Consider the following 23,174-nt stretch of genomic DNA (forward strand, 5'->3'; position numbering starts at 1 on the left):
GCGCTCCTTAAAATCTGCCATCGACTCGAAAGCCGGTTGGCAGCGCCTCCAACGCGCAGAGCTTCCTACCAGTGCCACGGGCAGGACCCGCCTCAGCACGTCATCATCCGATGCGCCTACCGCAGTCTGATACGAATCCAGTTGCTGCAGGTATTCGCAAACGGATTTCACGTCTCCGTAGCCGGAATAGGAGGGAACCTCGATATTCAAACGCGGCTTCGAGACTGGCACCACAGGACCCGCGGTGGGAGCCGCTGTCGCCGAACCGAGCATTCGGGTCATCTCCGCGAACCCCCCGGTCATCTGCCTCATCATTGAGGCGAGATCTGCGGGCTGCAACTGACCAGCAGCCTCCTGCGCAGCGGCCGCTGAGTCTCCCCCCGAGCCCTGCGGATCCTCCTTCTCTCCCGTCTCTCTCCTTGTGGTAGAAGCCATTTCCAGCGAACTACCCAACAAAAAGCTGGCTCAACCACGCCAAACTGTAGACGCGAAATACAGAGGAAGCCGCGCTAACTACATACGCAACGCGACAAACACACTCCACACACAAATCTATAATGGAAGCAAAAAACGAACGTCAAGACAATACATTCGACCAACGGGGCTGAACTACAGCCACATTAAAATACAAAAAAACTACAGTAGGGACACGTCAAAATACACAAATGACTAATATCCCTACAAACGCTAAATACACTCGCAATGTAACCACTCAGGCCGTTACGCGAACAACAGAGAAAAAAAACGCAAGAAAAACTTCAGGCATCTACAGCCATCGTAAAACCTAAGCAAACTAAAACACTGGCCTCAAAACTAATTTACAAACATGCCTCTACACGGCTCAAAGCCCTGGTCTCCCACTGCCAAAATGGCGCTTCCTTCCCGGAACAAAGGAATGCCGTCCCAAACCGCAGTGGGCCCCTTCCCGGCAGCCGCAGAGAGCAAATGTCCACGGGTGGGCTTGACATCAGCCCCACGTTCGGGCGCCAGATGTGGGCCTGCTCTCTACGGCATGCCAAGGAATGAGGCACACTGCGATTGCGTGAAAGAACTCTTTACTTACATCCTCCACGCTGTCGCCCGTCCGGGCATACACACACACACACCAAAACACTCTGTCCGTCCCGAGTCCCAGTCCCCGCGCGCGGTTCTTCAGCACCACCGCCCGTCCCTACCCGTCCACTCGCGCCATCTCTCCGGCGACCGGGCCGCACGGTAGGCGAGGAGGGCGAGGGAAGGGAGCCCATGGCGAGGGGCTCCGGGCGACACCCCCTAGGCCAGAAGGCGTCGGGCCAAGGCGCTCCCCACAGGCTGAGCGTCAGCGTGAGGAGCTCGAAAGGCAGGAACGCGAGGAAAGAAAGCGAGTACAGGAGCTCGAGTGGCAGAGACAAGATCAGGAACGCAAGCTCAAGCACGAGGAAAAGATGCGATGGTATGACCTCGAGTTCGAGCGCCTTGAACAGGAAGCAAAGAGGCTCGAAAAAGAGACTCCAACGGGAGAACAAGCACCTAGAGCATGAAATTCAACTCGAGCAGGAAGACGTGAAGCCTGAGTTAGAATTATTGCTTGAAAAAGACCTCGGGTGCGAGGAAAGCACCGTGCCAGCGCTGCCAGTAGCAGACGCTCGGGAGCGCGAGTCGGAGGTGACGGTTGCAGCCGAGCAGAGCGTCAAGGTTGCTGAGAGAGATAACGACGGCGCATTAGCTCACACTGTCGGCAGAGGCGGCAGAATGCAGTGCGTGTCCACTGAGTGCGATAATGTGTCGGCGTTTGTTTCGGAGATCTCGGCGGAGTGTTCGGAGGGTTCAAATACGCGGGAGGCTACCGGCGTGAACGTGAACATTTCGCGAGATAGTGAGGTTGCGCTGGAGTGCGTAAGCCATGAGGCTACCGAAAGGCAACACGAGTCCGCTGAAACGGAGGTTGCTTCTTCGGACGGCGGCAGTTCAGAAGAGACCTACGTTGTGGCAAAGCCTGCTGCCGAGGCAGCGAATGGTTTGCACGCCTCAGTTGGGAGTAATCACGATCTCGCCACTGAGCCAGCCGATTCTGTTCTTTCACCAGCTCAGGTAACTGACCTCGAGCAACGGCCAGCCGAGCTCGTAGAGATTCAGGCGTCTGGGGCGGCTGAGCCGTCTTTTGAGACAGTGCAGCTTGGATCTAGTGTAGCCTTGACAGCCGCAACACAGAACGAAAACACCCTTCGGTGTTTGCTTGCTGAGGCTGTCGCCGAAAGCGCTAGGGACGACGAGGTAGTCACTGTACGAAGCTACCCGGTGTCCAAAGAGCTCGTCGTGCCCGTGTCACTCCCAGCTGATTCTCCCGACGATAGGCCCATATGGGCTAAGCTAGTTGAGGTTGCGGTGGCGCCTGTGGCTGAGCCGAAGTCGGGAACCGATCAGCCTAGAGGAGAGAACGTAAACACGTTCCGATGTTCGCTTGCCGAACGCGTTCGTAAAAAGGCGAGCAAGAAGGATAGAGGGAAAACCTCTGCGCGCACTTGCGGCGCGTGTTTCAGTGCAGGCACGCGAAGGGACGAAGCCGTGAGCTCGCATCGCGCCAAGGGGACGCCGCCTCCAAAAAGGAGTGCACGCCTTAGTTCGAACGCTGGAAAATCTCGCTCGCTTCTCCGCGCGCTCGGCCTTTGTCGAAAACAACGGCCGGTGTCATTTCACGCGGTCGCAGCAGCGTTGAGAAAACGGCTGCTGACGTGAACGTCAACACTTCGCGAGATAGCGACGTTTCGCAGGAATGCGTAAACGATTAGCTTTCCGAGACGCCGCACGAGTCCGCTGAAACGGAGGTTGTTCCTTCGGACGGTAGTGCGGAAACGAGCGATGTGGTGGCAAAGCCTGCAGCCGAGGCAGCGAACGGTTTGCACGGTTCATTTGGGAGAAATGACAATCTCGCCACTGAGCAAGCCGATTCCGTTGTGCCACCAGCTCAGGTAGCTGACCTCGAGCGACGGCCAGCCGAGCTCGTAGAGATTGAGGTGTCGCGGGCGGCTGAGCTGTCTTTTGAGAATCAGACAGAGCAGCCTGGTTGTAGTGTAGTTCTGGCAGTGAGGAAGCAGAACGGGAACACGCTTCGGGCTTCGCGTGCTGAGGCTGCCGCCGTAAGCGCGAGGGACAACGAGGTAGTGACTGTACGAAGCTACCCGGTGTCTAAAGAGCTCGTCGTGCCCGTGTCACTCCCAGCTGATGCTCCCGATGATAGGCCAACATCGGCTGAGCTAGTTGAGGTTCCGGAGTCTCCTGTGGCTGAGCCGAAGTCTGGAACCGACCAGCCTAGAGGAGAGAACGCAAACGCGTTCCGGCGTTTGCATGCCGAACGCGTTCGCGAAAAGGTGAGAAACGAGGAGAGACGAAAAACTTCCGCGCGTTTTTGTGGCGCGTGTTTCAGTGCGAGCACGCCAAGGGGCAAAGCCGTGAGCTTGCATCGCGCCAAGGGAACGCCGCCTCCAGGAAGGAGTGCGCGCCTTACGTTCGAACGCTGGAAAATCTCGTTCCCTCCTCCGCGCGCTCGACCTTCGTCGAAAAGAACGGCCGGTGTCGTCTCACGCGGTCGCAGCAGCGTTCAGAGAGTGGGTGCACCTAAAGTACGTTACAGAAAGGGAAAAACTCAAGGCAATGATGAGAGCTTGAATCGTAGCTCTCAGCGCGAGAAGCGGCCTGTAGACGCCTGACTTTCTCAAGTTCATTGTTTTTCCCGACGCAGGTTTCGCCCTTTACGATTACGTTTCTTTTTGTGTGGGACATTTCCAATCAAGCGAAATGTCACCTTTCGGGTTTGTCACTTGTCTAAAGTACTCCTGGGCAAAAATATAACTAGAGTAGTTAGTTATTAGCGTATTTTATCGCAACTAAAAGCCTGGTAGATCTTCAGTGTTGATTTGTCTTCGCACTTGCCGGCGATGCGGTTGTGTCTTCCTGTGTTGTTCTGTTGCTTGCCTGACCAAGCCAGAGACGTTCTTGGGGAGCCGCTACTCGTCCAGTGACCCGCCCGGTGAAGCTCGAGCACGGTGTCGTACAGCCCAGGCCTGGAGTCGAGCGTCTGCCGAACACTTCACTTCGACAGCATCCCTCCGGACAACGGTTGCAGACCCTTATCCATCGGGATCTCGGACCCCCGGCGGAGAAGCTGTTACGAATGGGCCAGCGCCGCAGTACTTCCCCGCATCACTCCTCGGCTGTGCGGCGAAGCCACTCGTGCACCTTCGAAAACAGGCGCAATCATGTCGGTGACAAGTAGCGACAAGCCGCGTCAGACGCTTCGCTCTCTGCGCATTCGGCGGCTGCCGGCGGCTGAACTTCGGCGGCTGCCTGCGTGGCTCGTCTCCACGCTCTTCAAGGACACAGAGGCCCCGTCGATCGCAACGGAGTCCTCCTCTCTCCCCTCTCTCGGTCTCAATGTGCGCGGAGGCTACCGACAACTAACGAACACTGGAAAGAGCGTTGCGTGTGTCTGTGACGTTTGTGCGTGTTCCAGCCTGTTGGCGTTTTGACCGTTATCGCTTTTGGGTATAAATAGAGCTGCCCAAGCGTTGTAAACCATTCCTGTTAGAGCAGCGAATTGATGTTGTCGCTCTGCTCGAGTCCTGTATTGTAACCTCGCCCGTCGGGGCATTGTTCTTTGGCTTCGGCTCACCTCTCGCTATGAAGTAAACAGTTACGTTAGCCTAGGGCTTCTGGACTTCTTCACGGCTGCAACAGCGGCTGGCCGCTCGCATCATACACGCTACCACTCGTATGTCGGAGATCACGGAGCTTGGATCGGGTGCCCCCGCCCGGTCGCAATAGCAGGGCCAGAGGCTACGTTTCAGCGTGTACCGCAAGGAAACGCACACAGGCCGCTACCTGAACTTCAGCTCCGTGCACCCCGCTTCTCACAAGAGGGCTGTTGTTAGTACGCTACTGCTGCGTGCAAAAATTGTGCTCGAAGCCCGAGGATGCGGCGGTGGACACGGCAAAGGTACGGGACGACCTCGCTAGCTGCGGTTACCCGAGGCACTTTATAAGCGCAACGGAACGCCAACTGACCCGACGGGGAGATCTGGACGCGCCTCCTGCCCCGATGAAGCGATCTCCTGTGCCCTACCTTCCAGGAACAAGTGAATGTTTGGCACGTGTCCTACGGGAATATGGCGTGCACGTGGCCCACGTTCCAGCCAAAAAGATGCGCCATGAGCTGGTGATAGTAAAGGACCGCTTGCCCAAGGAGCGCTTCCCCGGTGTGGTATACGAGATACCTTGTGCAGACTGCAGCGGCGTGTATATCGGTGAATCAGGGAATTATAAGAATCGTCTGCAGCAGCACGCACGTGACGTGAAGAATAAGAGCGTCCGCAACAATGCTTTAGCCGAACACGCCGTCGTGAATGGCCACAAGATTGATTGGGACAATGCAACATTCGTCGCAACAGAAAAAGTGACAGCATCACGGCTACACCTGGAATCACTCATCATTCAGACCACATCTAACACAGTCAATCGTAACGACGGAAATTTAAACCCGATCTACGCACGCTATTTGCAGCGATTACTCAAGCCCACTTAAACGACCCACTTCTGGTGATGCATTTATTGTGAACAAGGCTTCCATGCTGGAAGCCGAAACGTCAGTTCGTGTTGTTTGGACTGGTCGGTGTCTCTTTTTCGTTCCTAATGTACCCTCCCGGCCAGACGGGATTCCGTCATGCTCTCGATTTCATGACGTATTCGTGAGCCTTTCCCATTCTACAACTTACCTGTTGCCCCGTCGACCCTCCTCCGTCCTCACCACCCGCCGTTATCTTAGCTGTGATTCACGCAGTAGCTTCCCGCGCGCGCGCTGCCGTACGATAAACGAAGCCATTCTCCTTCTCCCCCTCTTTGGTTCTAAACCCTCGATGACCGGGTTTTTCTCTTCGGAACATGGGATTGCGATGAGTTTTCTGCGTACACAGGACCGCCGAATTTTGGTTTCGCCTAGCCATATAAAGCCTCGCTATAAAAAGAAACTAGTCCGTTGGTTAGGCATCCTCATTATCTTACGGTTAAATGGTTATCTTATTATCTTATGGTCTTATGGTGATAGACGACGAATGTCAGGAATGTCTAGGGTGTTTGTCGCTACCACAACAATAACCCGTGACAACGAGGCGAAAGAGCTGGGTTTTTCTACTTCCCTATAAAAAGCCGGCTTTCACTACCTTTTAGGCAACCCTTTAGTAAACAAAATGTAGGCCCTCCAGCACTTTCTACTGTCCCTTCTTGTCAATGTGCATACAGTTGGAAAGCAATCTTTGCAAGACGCACTGCGTCGCAGGAGTTTGCAGATTGAAATCGATGGCGTGTTTCAAAGCGGGCAAGGTCTGTACTGCTAATGTATCTTGCCATGGTCGAACATCCGTTGCAAGGGGCGCTCTTTTCGCAGAGCGTGAAGCGTGGCAGCCCTGCTCAGAGATCCCAGATCCTCGTTGGTGACGTGGTGGTGGCTGTAAACGGAACGAAGCTCGCCGGGCTCCCCCTCAACATCGTTCGCAAGATCATGGACTCATCCGGCGACCAAATGGTGCTCACTGTGCTGTCTTCCAGCCCCTGGAGGATCATCAACACCAGGTGGGCGACTAAAGAACGATCGCCATCTGAGGCCATTCCACGTGCAACGTTTTCGGGAGAATACACCTACGGGCATTACGGCCAGAGATTTCGATTCAGAGCAGCTGCTGCGACTTAGCGGTTTTTATCGCGAGACGCCAAGTGCTAAATGTATAACAAACACGTACGCCCGTATGGAGAATATCCGAAAACCGGTTTTCTCGCTTAACGGGACGCTGTACTACTTCTTCATTTTTATATGTTCCTGTTTTTTTAGGGGAGAAGCCTGGCTACCCTTTCGGTGTTTTTTTGTCTAGAATGTTCCTTTCTTTGTTTTTCTTTTCTTTCTAGCTCCACCTTGCTCCTCCTACCTCTGTTCGTGTTAATGTTCAAGGGCTTGTCAAGCCGCCAAGAGCAGCTTTTTCAAGGAAATCAAACAAAGTTATGTGTTTTTTATGGAAATGAAGCCATGTCAAATTTAATTAAAATTTTTCAATGTCTGAAATGCTTTAAGTGCGTAGACAACAGGGACATTGGGTAATAATAATAGGATGTCAAATAGTACCTCACCAACAATTACAACTCTACCTACGCTGACAACTTAACTTGGAAATGGGGTGAAATTTTTTGCCCTCTTTCCCCGTCTTAGCGTTGTGACCACGTCATTCGAGCGAGGTCGCTGCTCTTGGCCAGCTTCCTGTTCCTTGCAGCACTGCACGCTTCCGATAGCCACTTTAAACATAAGCACAACAAAAGCATAACAGAGGCTGGAATTTGTATCTGCCAGGTGAGCAAACCACGCACTTTGTGCAGGCAAAGAGTACAGATTTCGCAGTGCTGCTAGGCCCGAAGGAGAGAGTGCAAGTGTTATCGGAAGTGTTGCTGGGGCCCTTTAAATTACAATAATATATGCACCGCCTATAAGGGCCACGCGATGTCGCGGTTTTTCCGAAGCACTTTCCCAGTTTAATTGGAGGTGTCGTTACGCATAGTGGTGTTTATAGGGCCAGTGCACAGTACAAGCTTCTTCCTCTCTGATATGCCGCACGAACTCGAACCGCACAGCTTATGCTCCTTGATACTAATTATTACGCTTCTCCTGCTGGTCCCATTCATGTATAATTGGTTACAGTTTGAGTGACGAAAAAGAGTTTGATTTACGGAGAAATCACGAGGCCCCAATGGAAAGGAACAGCCGGCTTCCGGAATGAAGTCTGCCAAAGAGCATGTCCAGCGATCCGTAGTTATTTAACTGGGCTTATACGCGCACTGTGCTGGGCTTCTTCGAATTGTATTCAACCTTTGTAAAGCACCGCAAGGGCGCTCATTTTTGGGATTTTCCATCTTCCCACCACACAAACCAGACCTACTCACGCAATGTGAACGAACAAAAAACACGATACGTGTATTGGGTATTTCGCCCGCTGTGTTGCTACAAAAAATCTTGACGGGCTCCGGAGCCGGCCACCCCAAGAAACAGACTAAAGTAGTTTTTACCATAGTGACTGCGCAGAAATTTGGCGCCCGACATTGAGTGCATTCATTTCGCTGTACGAAAGCATCTCCGGCGTATTCGCCTTTTCTTTAATTTCGCTCAAAAAAATTGCCGTTATATTTGTACGTCGCATTTTTCGGTGGCTTGCGGTGAAGCGTAGAGTTATCCTGACTGTATAAGTCAGGATAACTGTAGAAGTCAGGATAACGGGAGCGTGGCTTTGTTCCCGTTTCATACATGAAATTGTCTGAACGTTGCTGGAGAACGGCCACCGCATTTAGAGGGGTTGTCTGACAACCTTAAACATTGAGTGAACCTTTAAAGAACCCGCCTAGGTCCTTTTGAACAGAATCGCCATATCCAAGGTTTTTTAGCACGAGGCCGCACGTTTTCTTCTGGTATTCTCGTTGAAATTACCTAAAGACTAACATGCCTGTACACATGTATAGGCCACACGTTCGAGGCCTCCAGATGACCTGCATTCTTCCTGAATAGCTATGTTTTCTTCGCCTAGGTGAAGCTGCTACTTGACGACAAGTATTGCTTATGATGCAGGCAAGACATGAGCAGCATCCTCCAGTCGTGCGGCCGCCAGACGCTCACTCTGTCCTTGGTCCGAGCGGGCTGCCGCAACGGCGCCTGGTACGGCTTCACAACCTTCGAGGCAAAGACCTGGGACCAGCAGCAGAAAGCGTTCACGCGCCTGCACATCATACAGGTGCACCTCCTGTAAAATGGAGAACAAACTGTTCTGGGATGAAAACCCCGCTTATGGGGAGTTTTTACGTGATTTTTGTTAATATTCTTTATGCTCCCATATGCGCCAGGTGTCCACAGGCGGGACCACAATATTGGCCTCCGTCTCGGTAACATGGCAATGGTCAGCTGCTTGCTTGAGACTTGCCTCCGTTCGGACAGCCAGGGGCCTGAGGGCAGACTTAAGGCTTTATATTCCAGCGAGATGAAAGTCATAACTTGGTTACAGCGCACTTCGGTGCGGCAATCTAAAAACAAAACCTGGCACAGTAACAGCTCTCCTGCTCGCAGAGTAACGAACAATTGTAGGTGCTAATTGAACCGCAAACTTTCACACTTGACAAAGCAGTTTTCAAACTGGGGTGAAGTGAAACCGTCCCATAACTCCGCTTGGTCCGGTGAACACGATATCCTCTAGCAATGCGCCTGGCGCGCATGCGCAGTACGTGCTGAGTTCACCTTAACTCTAGGAATGTCTATGCACTATACGAACGAGAGAATTCCGGCACGTAAATAAAACGCATTATATCTGATTTCCAACATCCTTTAGCAAGCAATTGACCCATTAGGTGTCTGACCAGTCATGGTGAGTTCGACACTAAGTTTGTCAGAGATGTTGTTGGAGCAACTTCGCTTACTGATTTTGGTAACAGCCAGACAGACCTAATAAAATTTACGAGCTGTCTTAGCTCATCAATGCTGCCGGCTTTAGAAGCCTGCAATGAATTCACGCTGCTTGGTTTAGAGTACGGGCCAATAATGCAGCGCCATTCCTGGCACACCCCATGAAACAGGACAGTATAAACAAGCAATTTCTACTTTTACCACGAGAGAATAAACGCAGCAAAGCCGGAAAAGGAAGCTTAGGGACGAGTCGAGCATAGGCACTGTCAGCACTGTTCTGACTATTTCCTGACTGGTTGTTGTTTTTCTGCGCTACGTCCCAACTTGTTCATCCACTACTACCTCTCCAAATTGTCGAATCTGTGAAGAACTGTATTCAGTAATTCGGGGTTCACGCGCAAATTGTCGTAACAAAAGTCTGTAACAAGATACCACGCGGTGTGTCGGGGCAGTGCGTTGGGTTTTCATTGAGGTATCGTGCAGAAAAGTGTGCGCGTCTCCCGAATTTTAACTGTAAATGGTCCGCACTTGCACCAGACCCAAAGGAAGTCAGCCCGGGGAGTCGCAACGAGCACATTCATACATCGAGTGTTTAGTTCAACTCGAGGCAGGGTTTCACGGCGATCCCCCCGTGATGAGTTCCCAGTAATTGTCTATGGGTTGCTAGTTACAGGAGTGCACATGTTCGTCACTGCTGCTGACACGTTTCACTGAAGCGCGTTGTCCATTTCATTCTGTGCTCTATCCACATCGCGTTCTCGATATAACGTAAAACATCGCGTTGAAGGTTGATCCAAACTTTCCTTGATTGAATTTTTTTTTATTTAAAAGAAGTGAGTTTGTAACTCCCAATGAATTTGATTCAGCACACTGTCTAGTGACATCAGGGGTACCACAGGATTCAGTGCTGGGTCCTTCGCTGTTCTTGAATTTATGTAATGACTGGACTTCAGTAGTTACTTCAAGCATTAGGTGGTTCGCCAATGATTGCGTAATTTCTGGAACTATCACTGCAGATCCTGACACTTGCATACTTCTCATTGACGTCTATAATATTACTACATGGTGTAACACAAGAAAAATGCGTTTAAATACAAACAAATGCTAAGCAATTATATTTTCACGTAAGGCTGATACCTCCAATATTTCCGACAACTATGCCCAGGGCTGTAAAATAATACTTGTTGGTTCTTACAAATATTTAGGAATTCATATCACCAACAAACTTTCTTGGCAACTTCATGTAAATTTTATTGTTAATAATGCAAACCGTATGCTTAGGTACTCGCGACTTAATTTTTAAATGGCGCCTTTTCACCTTAAACTACTGTTGTTCAAAACTTTATGCTCCTTAACTTGAATACGCGTGTTCGGTGTGGGGTCCCCATTATGATTATAAAACTAACTACTCCCTCTCCTCCTCCTCCGCCACCTCCTGAGGCAGACACTCCTTTCTCTGTGGGAGTTCGCGCGCTCCTCAGGCGTTGACTGCCGGATGTAATTTTTAAACTCCCCCCCCCCCCCTCCTTCCATTATTCCTCTAGCCGGACGACGTGTCCACCTTCTGTAATAAAGTTTTGTTATGTTATGTTATATTATCTGATTAGCATGTTGGAAATGGCACAACAACGTAGTGCAGGCGTCATCCTCTCCAACTATACTCGGACATCCAGTGCTTCTGCTATGGAACAAACTTCAAACGTCCCCAACCTAGCCCTGCGCAGAAAAACTGCTCGTTTGTCAGCCTTTTATAAAATTTATTTTTCAAACGTACACCTCAAAACTGAAGTTCTTTCTGCGCCGTCATATATATTATCTTATGTCGACCACCGCCAAAAAATATACATTCCAGTCTGCAGCACTAACTTATTTTTTGCCTCTTCATTGGAATCGCCTGCTCCCTTTCTGGCATTTGTCGTCTGCTTCATTCGGGGTCGCTCTCCCTGCTGTTACATTATGTTCGGTTGACTTTTGATGCTTATCCGAGCCAGATATAGCGTGTGCGTAACTTTTTATCACAATAAAAAGTTAAAATAGCATACACTAGCTCAAGGCGTGATTTAAGGTATATTTTTGGATACCGCTCCGAAAGAAACGTTGCCGCCGTCACCCCATTCCTAGCGAAGCCAGTCCTGTTTGTAGTGCGATGAGTCGGAGCTGGGAGTCAGCTTCTGTATTAAGCAATCTTTTCAACAAAAGAAACAGCCAGCTGCTAATACCCGACAACAGTAAAAATCCAAGACCAAAACTAATTCCAGACCTTCGGGGCTGTCGGCTTTGACAGAAGGCATTGGAATTTCCGATAATTGTATGTAAGGTAAAAGAGTTTTTGCAACCTTGCTCGAAGATATTTTATCACATCACTTTACGTTGTCATGGCATGAAAGTATGCCGCCATGCACTATGGACTGAAAATAATGTGTTGAGTAGGCCCGTGCTGTTTTATACCAGGATTCTAATTAGTGGTTTATTGAGCAAAACGAGTCACGTCTGCGGTAAACATTCGGTAACACTATGTTTGTTCAGACCTGGAGAGATATATTATACATTTCACAACTCGATATTTTCCATATATTCAGGTATGCGTTATAGTAAAACTGCACTAGAGGAGGGGTGGCGGGAGGAGAAAAATTCATTTAAAAGTAAAATCGAGCTGGTTAGTGGACGGGATCTTCAGTGCAGGACGAGAGAGCGAGCATATTTGTCGTCAATTCAAAGAACGCCATCCTGAGTAGGCCAGGGGTTGATCTTTATGCCTGCAGGGGGTTCAAGAACAATGAAGAGCTGCTTGGACACATTCATCGACTTCGATTCTAGTTATACTTGAAACCGGCACGTATACTATTTATTGCGTTCGTTAGCGACTATATCAATCCTTCAACACTGTAATCATGTCATAACTGTTCGGGTTGCGAGCCAGTTTGTTATGATAACGATGGTTACGATAAAAATTCGGATCACAAAAGCCGTCGTAGAAAACTGTGGACAGCGTTGTCTGCGCCGTTTCGCGGTGGCGTAGTGAAAACCTGATTTCGTTTACTTGTGAATAAACATCGCATGCTGCGGATATGCACCTTCTTGCACGCAGCCATAACGAAAGTCTATTTGTGAAGATAGAACTGCATGCCTGAAAATATTCACAAGAACTTTGTGAGCCCTGCAGACATCCCCAAACCTTATAATGGGACGTTTGTGATGCTGCAAAAGAGTTGATGCGCTGGGTACAGAAAAAAACCAGATACAAGTGAACAACAATGACAGAAATAGGAGACAGCCGCTTTATTTCCTGATGGTCGATGCGCGTGTAGGCCCTGTCCGCTGCATGCTTGGTTCGTAGCATTAGACTGTTGAGTCTTCATAAGAGCATCTCAACAATACTTTAGGGGAATCCTACGCATTTTGAATACTTATAGAGGAGCTATCAGCACTCCACCTCGCAAATAAGCTAGAAAGGACGAGTTACACATCATCATCTCACCGATGCTCTGAAGATAGTTTTTCTCTCTCCTCGTGTGTTGAAAATTGGTGCGGGATACAGCTTGAAATTATTCAGAGTTCTCCGAGGCTGCAAAAATAACTGCATTACCTGAAATACGCTCTTAGTGCACTAAAGCATCACAGCGGGCGGTTTCTTGCTCAGGCACTGCTGCCCCTCACCAGCGGAGTGTAGCAGACGACAATGGCCCGTGTCCCTAAGCCCACGTCAGACCCAGGGGGCGCTACTCAAACATCTCACCGCCAATAGATGGAACACAGGTTTATAATGGAGGGACATGTAGTGAACGTTCCACTCGATGCCAATAAGACGGCTACATGGCTAGCACCCGTGCTTCATGTTGACCAGGATCACACATTAAGATCTAAAGTCTCACGATGAAAACATCACAAGACTTCATGGTCTCTACAAATAACAATTCACCGCGTGAACTTCCATATACGCGAGCCACGTTTTGGGCCTGGTTATGTGTTTACTTACAAATCGAAACATTTGCTCCCCGTAATGGCAGTGCATTGATTAAAGACTTCTACAAGCAGAAGTTGGGAGATAACCCCGCATCACTACCGTGCGTTGACTATTGCGATGATGCGCGATGTAGTGAAGTACTGAAATATGGTTTGGTACTAACACTCGCTCCTTACATACACGCGACAAGCAGGCGGGAACTCATGCATTCCGCCACATGCCTGTACATTTTACCAAGCAACGAAAAAAGAACAAGCTGTAGTCTGAGACGTGAGGTATCACCATCATTATCATCATCATTATCATCACCAGCCCATCTACGCCCACTGCAGGGCAAAGGCTCTCCCATTATTCTCCAATTATCCCGGTCCTGCGCTAACTGCGACCAATTTATCACCCCCAAACTTCTTGATCTCATCTACCCATCTAAGTTTCTGCCGCCACCTGCAACGCTTGCCTTCTCTAGGAATCCACTCTGCCCACTCTGTTAGGGGTTACATGAGTGCTCAAAATCCAGAGTGTAATAGACCTAAAAGCGGCACACATTAAAACGATCATGTTGTGCACAAGCTCACTGGCTGCAGGATAGTGCGACGTAATCGTAGGCGTATTTGATGGGAGCCCACAAAGTGGGTCGTTCAGCCGAAAAAGCCTTCATAGAAACACGGCCAAAAAAATCTTAATGGCTGCGACAGTCTTCTTAGTGCGTGCTTCAGAAATCAAACGCAAACAACCTAACGAACTCTCGGCTGTGGCAGACAGCCTCTCAGCACGAGGGCACGAAGAAATATTTTCTAAAGGTTCCAGGTTCGTCAGCTTCGACGTCACCACGATCAAAACGTTCTCCACCACGACAATTCAAGACCGGTGCGTTTCGAGACCAAATAAACGGGACCTATACAATGAGCAAAGCGAGCGCTAGAACCTATGAAAATTAGCGTGAAACCACCAAGGGCGAAGAAAACTAGGCGGACAGAAGCGAAACATCAGGTAACACGCGCTGCGGAAATGCGTGTTCGAGAACTTTGGGTAGGTTTGTTACTCAGATGCGTACTACGCGTGAGAGAGGCTGGCAGCGTTATCTTTGTACGCTAGAATAAAACTAGTTTTTTTAAGTTTAATTCAGCTAATTAGCCAGGAAGTAGGCTCCATCGCAAATTACAACAAACAAACGTGTTTTATTTGTGCACCCCTTGGAGTGCATCCAAATACATTGATCATCCTTCTTCCCTTAGTGGAAGAATAGAGATTCCTTTTTTAGTTAACATTTGATATTCGGTGTTTTCTTTTCTACATACGTCGATCTATTTCCTGACTGTTTTAATTCGCATGTTACTCGTTCAAACCTTTACTGCAAAAGCAGCGCTTAACGTTACGAGTTGAAACTAAGGGAACCGTTTGGACATAATGTCACGGTATAAATCTTGTGAACACCCGTTGTCTAATTCACGAAAAATCAAGAAAGATAGGTATTTTATTGAAATGAAAAAAACACGGAAAGGTCGGCCTGATGGTAGTATATCTGGCCAGCTATTCTGTGTGTGGGAAGGGAAAGGGGAGGAAAGAGCTTGGATAGAGGTCGAGAGAGATGAAGATGGCGGAGAAATGAATAAATAGCTATGTATAGAAGATGCCTATACCAATACTGTGCATGTGTTAAAGTTCAGCTGGATGGGCCTCAACTACAATATCGCAGAGAGGCCGCTGCTGCGCAGATATGTCAGCACAGCTTTAAATGCCTTGTGGGAACGCTGTGCGTGTGGCCAAGGTCCTAGCGGTACTTCCTCCGACACCACACGGCAGTCCAAACGGGCGAATGATCTCGCTAATTGTTCTCAAGGATGCACATAGCGTGGACAGTGGCAGAGAACATGCGAAATAGTCTCTGGTACACGGCATGTGTCACGGTCGCGGTCACTCGTAACGCCAGTGAGGTGCTTGTAGCGACGTGTAAAGGCTACGCCAAGCCGTAGTCGGTGAAACAGCGTGGCGTGGTTTCGCTGAATACCAGGAGGTAAACGAAACTTGCAGTCGTGGTCCAGACGGTGTAGTCTTCTATGACGATTGTCAGGGTGGGACCTGTGACTCGCCGAGGCGTGGCGGAGAATGGTAGAGAGAAGGGCAGTCGTGTCCGTCTTTGCGAAGGGCAGACGTACAACATCTGCATTTGCAGAAACCTTCTTTGCATCCTGGTCAGCCCAATCGTTACCAGCTAGCCCGAAATGGCCTGGTACCCACTGAATGGTAAGGACATGCCCTTGTTGCAGTGCCAATGAGCATAATTCGAGTACTTCCGCAGCAAGGGCATAATAAGGTCCTTGCCTGATAACTCCGTTGAGGACCTGGAGTGCTGGCTTGGAGTCACAAAACAGGGTCCAAGCTTGAGGTGTTCACGAGAGACTAAACGCATCGCCTCCCGTGTGGCAACCATTTCAGTAGCAGTAGAAGTTGTCTTGGGGTCTAGTGAGAATCCTCGGGTAACGCATGGGCTTGGAATTACCACAGCCGCGGAAGACCTGGATGCAGTCACAGAACCACCAGTATATACATGTACATTTCCGGCATACTTGTCTATCAAGAATGCTAGAGTCCACTGTTTGAGGGCTATTGATGGCAAAGAGGACTTCTTCCCAATTCTCGGGATGGAAAGGTGGATTTATGGTTTTGATAGTACCCACAGAGGATTCTGGGAAACCACCATTGGGGCGAAACCTGATGGTATCCTATGTTGGTATAGCAAAATGGCTGGCGCAAAACTATTTCTCGAACACGTAGTAGGAAGCGCTGATAATGGATGGTGTTCATGCCTTGTGAAACATCTAAGGTAGACTCGAAAGGGTTCGGACAAAAGAAGTGCATCCATTGGAAACACTCGTGCCCCGGCAATTGTGCCCACAGTAGAGGTACATCATGGTAGTCCCAAGCGTATTCTGAGGGCTTGTGCTTGCAAACCCTCCAACGTACACCGGGTAGAAGTTCGCAAGTTTGAAATGGCTGGAAGGCTGTAACGAAGATGCCCCGAAAACAGCCTGCGGTACAACTGGAGAAGAGCGCTCTCAGATGGACCCCATCTCATCCCCGCCACGAAGCGAACATGTACAAGGCTTGCAAGTTTAGTCTTCAACGAGGCGATGTGTTTCGTCCACGACAGACCGCGGTCTACAGACACTCCCAAAAATCTGTGGTGCGTGGCGTAAGGTATCAGTGTCCCCTAAATATAGGATAGGATATCGGAGCATCGACGTTTTGGTGAATGCAAGAACGGCGCATTTTTCTGGCGCTAAACTCAGACCTTGACGGCACAAGTACCGAGACGTCGTTTTTGCGGCTCGCTGTAAACGGGCTCGCAGCTGCGGTCGAGTTTCACCAGGAGTTCAGATTCAGATATCGTCAGCGTACATAGTGACTCTGACGACTTCAGGGATTTCGTCCACAAGACCGATTAGGGCAATATTAAAGAGGGGGGGGGGCTCAGTACTCCTCCTTGTGAAACACCGCGATTAACCTGGTGGCGTCCTGTGTCACCGGCAGACGTGGACATGAAGATTGTGCGACCAGTAAGGTAACTGGAAATCCACGCATAGAGTCGGCTGCCTACACGAACAATCTCTACAATTTCCATAATAGCATTGTGGAGCGCGTTGTCACAGGCGCCTTTGATGTCAAAAAACAATGCGCCCGTGACTTGGCGAAGGTTTTTTTCTTGCTCCACTGAAGACACCAGATCGATGACACTGTCTATAGAGGATCGTCCTCTTCGGAATCCTGTCATGACATCAGGGTAAATGTTGTTTTTCTCAAGCAACCATTCGAGTCGAGCTCGCTCCATTCTCTCCATAACCTTTCCGATGCAGCTTGCCAAGGCGATGGGTCTGTATGAGGAAAGCTCCAAGGAGGATTTTCCTGGCTTCAGTAGAGCAACCACGTTGCATTGAACCATGATAAGAGAGCTTTCCTACCTTCGCTGCCAAGGCTTCGCAGTACGCAGTACCGTACGCCATCAGGTCCTGGAGCAGATGAACGGCATTCAGTTCTTGCATCGAGAACGGAACGTTGAGGTGGTCGTCTGTGGTCTGTGTTGTACGCCTTTGTGTACTTGGGATGCAGGGCGGGGGATCCAGGATCCATCAACAAGCGTTTTGCAATATGCTTCGGCTCCCTTTACTTCGCTTTTTCCTGTGCTTAGAGCCAAAGCACAAAAAGCGTACAGTTGCTTCGGGTGGCACTGGAGAATTCGCACCACTTGCCATATTCTTGGAAGGGGTTTGCGCGGATCTAATGAAGAGCACAATCGCCTCCACGGCTCTCTTCCAAGCTTTTCTAAATTGCGTCGTATTTTCTATTGCATGCGGCGACATTCTGTTAGATCTGCTGCAGCCTGGGTCCTACTATACCTCCTATCTGCGCGGCGTCTTCTGGCACGGAGTACACAGCTTCTATTGGTGTTCGATGTTTGGAAGTGCTAACGTTCTTCGTGGTGCACTCCATAGCAGACAATATGGGGCTTTTTTCGTGGTTATTAACGACGGTTCCCCTAACTTTCTTCGTGGGCTCTCGTACAGTAGTTGCTGGGACTTTGCAATTGTATCAAGGACTCTGTCGCCATCTGCAACTTGGTGCTGTGATGTTGAGTCACATGGCAGGGACCACATTCGAACCTACGTACAACTGCGCTGGTTCCACACGTCTGATGTACCTATGATCTGTTGTACTGATTGGCGGAAGTTTACGTTGATTGTTGAGGAGTCATGCGCAAGAAAACGAAAAATCAAGGAGCATAGTTTGCAAAGGGCGTTATTCTTTGTCATGCAGTCTGATTTTGTTTAAGGTTGACGGTGGTTAAATAAAATACGTTTCACGGTGTATCGCAACTGGCCCGGCAACATACGGAGGCACGAGTACGAAAAGCGTAGGTGTTTTTACGGCGAAGCTAGGTTTCTCTATACAGGTGGCTGAAGAGGATGGTAACGAAGTCAGGTAACGAGTAATAACTGGGGAGGATGGTAACGAGGTCAGGTAAGCAAGCTAGCAACTCATATCGAAGCAGCGGTGCACCTCATCGATGTCATCTGGCCTTCTCCTGCGCGTCGGGACGGTGCCGGCGAATGACATCGACGCTCGCCCACCACGTGATTTTGTTTCCGTGTTATTACTGGCTCGGCTGACATAACTACGGTAACGACGCCGTAAAGAATCCAGTACAGAGGCTTTCAAGGCGGGGCCACCGTAAGTTAGAGCTTCTGGTACACCACAATTTTTTTCCGCTCTCACTGCTGAGACCATATCACGTCATGGAGCGTAGGGAAAAGTGAAGTCCTGATCGTTGCTTTTCTTCAGGAGAGTCAGTCCATTATCTTCTACTTATGTTTGAAAATGCCACAACGGATTCTCATTTCTGCCTCGGTCTTTATCATTCTCTTCCCGCCTATCACGTTATAAACCAATTTTGAGTCAAGAAATACCTAAAATAAAAATTGGCCGCGTGTCTCTCGCTCTGCTGCAAGTGTCTATGCCCCCCAAAATGTATTCTGCTACCATCCAAGCCCTCAGGATCTTCCTATCAATACCCTGTACCTATGGTTAATGTACTACCAATCTCCGCAACTGAATATTTCTACTGGGAGGAGAACAGCCACCTGCCTGCCCTTTTCGAATGCGTTGCTTCTTTTTCTTTCAATTACATTTGTAAAAAGAATTTCCGTGTGTATTCATAATAAATGAATGTTGTTTCTATACTACCACCTTGCCTCAGACTGGCCTCAGGTTTCCTTGGCGCTGCCTGAAGTCAATACCTGGGATACATTCTAGTAATTTCAGTTGTTTGGAATGGTCTTGTCGCACCTTCGTGCTGCACTTTGAATCTAATGACATTTCGAAGGGCCAAAATGTTCGCGCCCGGGTAGGTGAAGAAACGTAATCGCCTTGAATTCCGCGGGATGCTTGCAATGCGCTAACCCTGGTCGTTTCTGTCCTCGCAGCGCGCCCAAGACGCGTGTGTGACGACTGTGGGGCAGAGCCTGTTTCCCGGAGACGTGCTGACGCACGTTGACGGCCGCCCCGCGGACAAGATGAGCCAGTCCGTGCTGCGCCAGTACCTCGCCCAGGCGCGCGCCGAGATCCAGATCACCGTCGTGCCACTGTCGCCACTGCGCCGCAAGCGACCCTCATCGACGCGTCTTCAGGAGACCGTCATGTCGGACGAGAGCGCCGGCGAGCCCAACAGCATGGCGGCAGACATCGACGACTAGCCGCATCGATGGCGTTTCTTTTTCTCTTTGTACTTAGTTTTTATTTTCCTGCTGAGATAGTAGAATGGTCAATATTGCGCTTTTCCTCGTTCTGGCTCTCCTACGCGGGCGTCCGCAGGCGTGCAATGCCAATAAATGTATCTATGTCCATTCTTCGACTACAGCCTACCGCACTCCTGCCATGCTCGTTGTGCCCTAGATCTGCAGTGATTGACGTGAAACAGATCACACCTCTGTGTCGTAACCTGAGATCAAGGGCAACAGTTTTCTCCCAGCGATGGACCTATACTCGCTTCAAGTGTACAAGTTGATCATTCAAGTTTTAATGCACAGCAGAAGTGTGCCTCCCGTGGTCCCTGCGACTCAGGCTCTGACGAAGCCTCGGATGGCCGGAGAAACACCGACCCCGGCGTGGGCCAAAATCAAAAGAACTCCATTTAGTGAGGTAACGTCTGATTTATAGCCGCCCTAGGCATCCTGGGTGCAAACGCGGTAGATGTACAATTGCCTCTGTGCTGTTCCGATGATGATTATGATGATAGTACCACATAAGACCTATGTACACTTATCCCTTTCCTTTACAAAACGTCGAGTGTACTTGGGAGAAATACAGTACACCTAAACGTGGAACAGGAAACTTCTCACCCATTTAATTGTTTCCCACAGTCAAGGCAACCCCCTACATACACAGGTTCTGCTTGTCTTTAACATGAGCACGAAATGCAAAGGGGCAAGAAAAATACCCGAAACCGCTTTGTATATTATTGAAATTGTCCCTTTCTCGCGACACGCCACATTAAATTTTCACATCACGTCTCGCCCTCTTTTCTTCCTGCATGGAATGCATTGATAAAGGTAGTTCGGGCAACACAGTACTTGCCTGGCTGTTATAAAATTCCAGGAGACGTGGATGGCACTGATGGCTGGGTGGCTTGCTCTGAACACGTTATCCCAGTGGTTCGTACGCACATACCTGAACTTGCCTGTCGTGGTACTGCTGTCTTTTCCTTGTTACTGCACAACCTTAGGACTAGAGAGGAAAGGACAGTCGGGCTTATGCCTGTAAAGAAGAAGAAGGTTATTCAATCTTACAAGAAGATGAAGGTAACAAAGAATTTTACAGACGAGGGTCCCATAGTCGAGACTGCACCGGGACCATCGGTTAATTATTACATAGAAGAATAAAACTCAGTGAAAGCAGCTAAAATCATATAATACAGTGGCATATAGAGCTACAAGTAATCCAGAGTAGTAATATAATTTATGAGAAAATACTGAGAATATAACAAATACAAAATAAGTAGTCTATTTAGGGCGGACTCAACGAGGAAAAAAACAAAAAATGACAAATAAAATAACAGGTGATGCAATGTTATACATGTTAAACTTAGTAATATACAAAAGAACACTAAGCAAAGTTTACTACATGAAACACACTAAACAGCGCATCTAAGTGAAATTTCTAAACACCTCATGCCGATTTATAAACACCTAAAAAAATAACGTGTTTTTTTCTTCTATATTATTGCCGCAAACCACGTATGGGCTTGTTTATTTATTGTTTGTTTTTACTGTTTTTAAGCCTGGTGAGCAGACGCCGCGGCGTTCGATCGCCGACGCTCGCTTGCGTATATGCACTTTGCTGACAGCTGCTTCGCCGCCTGTGTATTCTTTGAGTTGTTAGGGGAGCACAAGTTCGCTCCAATAAACTTGTTTTCCTTCAAGACCACTGCGTCGTCTTTGGCATCGGGATATTATTAATAGATTTGCAATGGGTAACCTAGGGGCATTCAGTGTTATCCTCTTTGCCGGCAAACACCGCAGTTTTTTTCTCGATTGGGAGCACTCTTTTTCCGACACGTTCTTTTAAGAAAAAACTAGAGCCACTTACAAGGGTCAATTCTTTCCTTATGCAGATCTTTTCAGGACCTGCACTGCTGTGCAGTGGTGCATACTGTACTTCCAACGTCTCATCTCGGTGGCCGTCAGCGCGACTTTTTTGTAGCTTGCTGAAATTATTTTTAATAAAGGTGATTGTCTTACTTGGGATAGCTAAACTCAGCCTTTCGGTCTGTTTGTCTGTCTGACACTTCGTTCAGCAGCTAGCCAAAGCAGATATTTCACGTATGTTGATCATGTTATCAGTGGATGTTCACCAGTTGGATAGCTCACGGACTGCCATATCATCCCCTCAACAGGCAAAAAACAGGCCAAGCCAAGGACACATTTAGAGCCTGCCTTCGCATTACGATAAGAAAAAAATGGGGCAGCTTCGCACAAGCGGCGCGAAGACTGGGCAACCAGTGAAAGTGGCGGCACTAGCCTACACTCTTAATCTGGTTCCACGTAAGATCCACTTAGTAACTGGAACTTTTTTGCAAAAATGTTCCAGTTATATAATTGGAACCGTGTTTTACATATCCTGAAAATTAAGTGGAACAGTGCACCACATATTTTTGCAACTAAATTATGTGGATCGGTGTTCCAAATAAAAGTATGCGGGTCACTCCCAAATAAAAGGGTAGTCTAAGTTACTGGAACATTGGTCCGTGTAAAATGATTATGGAATTTATCCGGTGAGCCGTTCCAGGTACCTTCAGACCAGCTTTTTATATAAAACGGTGTTCCTATAGACATTGGGAAGCTGTCTATGGGACTCCACTTTTCCAATATTTCTGCTTTCCTGTCGGTATACATCGAGGTCATATGCCAGGCTGGCGGATGCATTGGTATCAGCAGGAAACCGCAAGCACCATTTTAACACAGCCTTGATATATGACCCGCAGTGATACGAACAATTGGAAAGCAGAAACCACCGCAGCAGTGTCGTCCCTGACAGTTCCCAACAGTTGCCTATCGGACCACAGTTCTATATAAAAGTTGGTCTGAGGCACCTAGAGCAGCACACAGTCTTTGGCTTCACCCGCAGAATCCTGTTCTGGGTTTCAGCTGCATGTAAAAGAAACAATATACTTGCATTAAAATACGCACAAAACAAACTATTATGACTCATACACTGCTTTTCAACATACTATACAACTTTATTGGGTGTTAGTATTCATACATTTCAGTTTGAATAGCTGTCTATTTTAAATTGCACAGAAAATGACCAACGTACAAGGAATAAATACCATAACGATAACACTAGGCTCCAAGTGGCATTTTCACATATTCACTTTTACTCAAAAACCTGGGTAATAAAGGCGGTATTAGACGTGTGCGTCTACCACGGCACTGACACAGACATTATAAAACAGTGAGCATCAAATATGCTGTCTTATCAGATAAACCAAGGTAATTCAAAGGCGGAATTACTCATTGCGCTTGCCATACTATATTTACGCATAACTGTTTGGGAAAATGCAGTTTGCTATTAAATTGTAGAGAAAGGCCTAAAAACAAGCCATACACGGTTGTATTATTACAAACCTACAACAGTGCAGTGCAAGAGTTTAGGAAAACAACGCTCGAGCCAAGATTAACGATAAAACATTTTGACACGAGAGGT

At 48.7% G+C, this 23,174-nt stretch overlaps 1 protein-coding gene across 1 annotated transcript in view; it reads left to right on the top strand.

Moving 5' to 3' along the window:
* The window catches only part of LOC144165224 (uncharacterized), a 73,703-nt gene extending 53,898 nt beyond the window's left edge, over positions 1 to 19,805 (top strand). Inside the window, exons 12-14 of the mRNA XM_077695340.1 lie at positions 6,416 to 6,600; positions 8,630 to 8,792; positions 19,397 to 19,805. Coding sequence (XP_077551466.1) covers positions 6,416 to 6,600; positions 8,630 to 8,792; positions 19,397 to 19,666 — 618 coding nt within the window. The 3' untranslated portion in view covers positions 19,667 to 19,805. The remainder of the gene's footprint in view (positions 1 to 6,415; positions 6,601 to 8,629; positions 8,793 to 19,396) is intronic.
* Positions 19,806 to 23,174: the final 3,369 nt, after the last annotated feature.

Source organism: Haemaphysalis longicornis, unplaced genomic scaffold, assembly GCF_048455015.1.
Source record: "Haemaphysalis longicornis isolate Haplotype H1 unplaced genomic scaffold, Haemaphysalis longicornis Haplotype H1 scaffold_14, whole genome shotgun sequence".
Lineage (NCBI taxonomy): Eukaryota > Metazoa > Arthropoda > Arachnida > Ixodida > Ixodidae > Haemaphysalis > Haemaphysalis longicornis.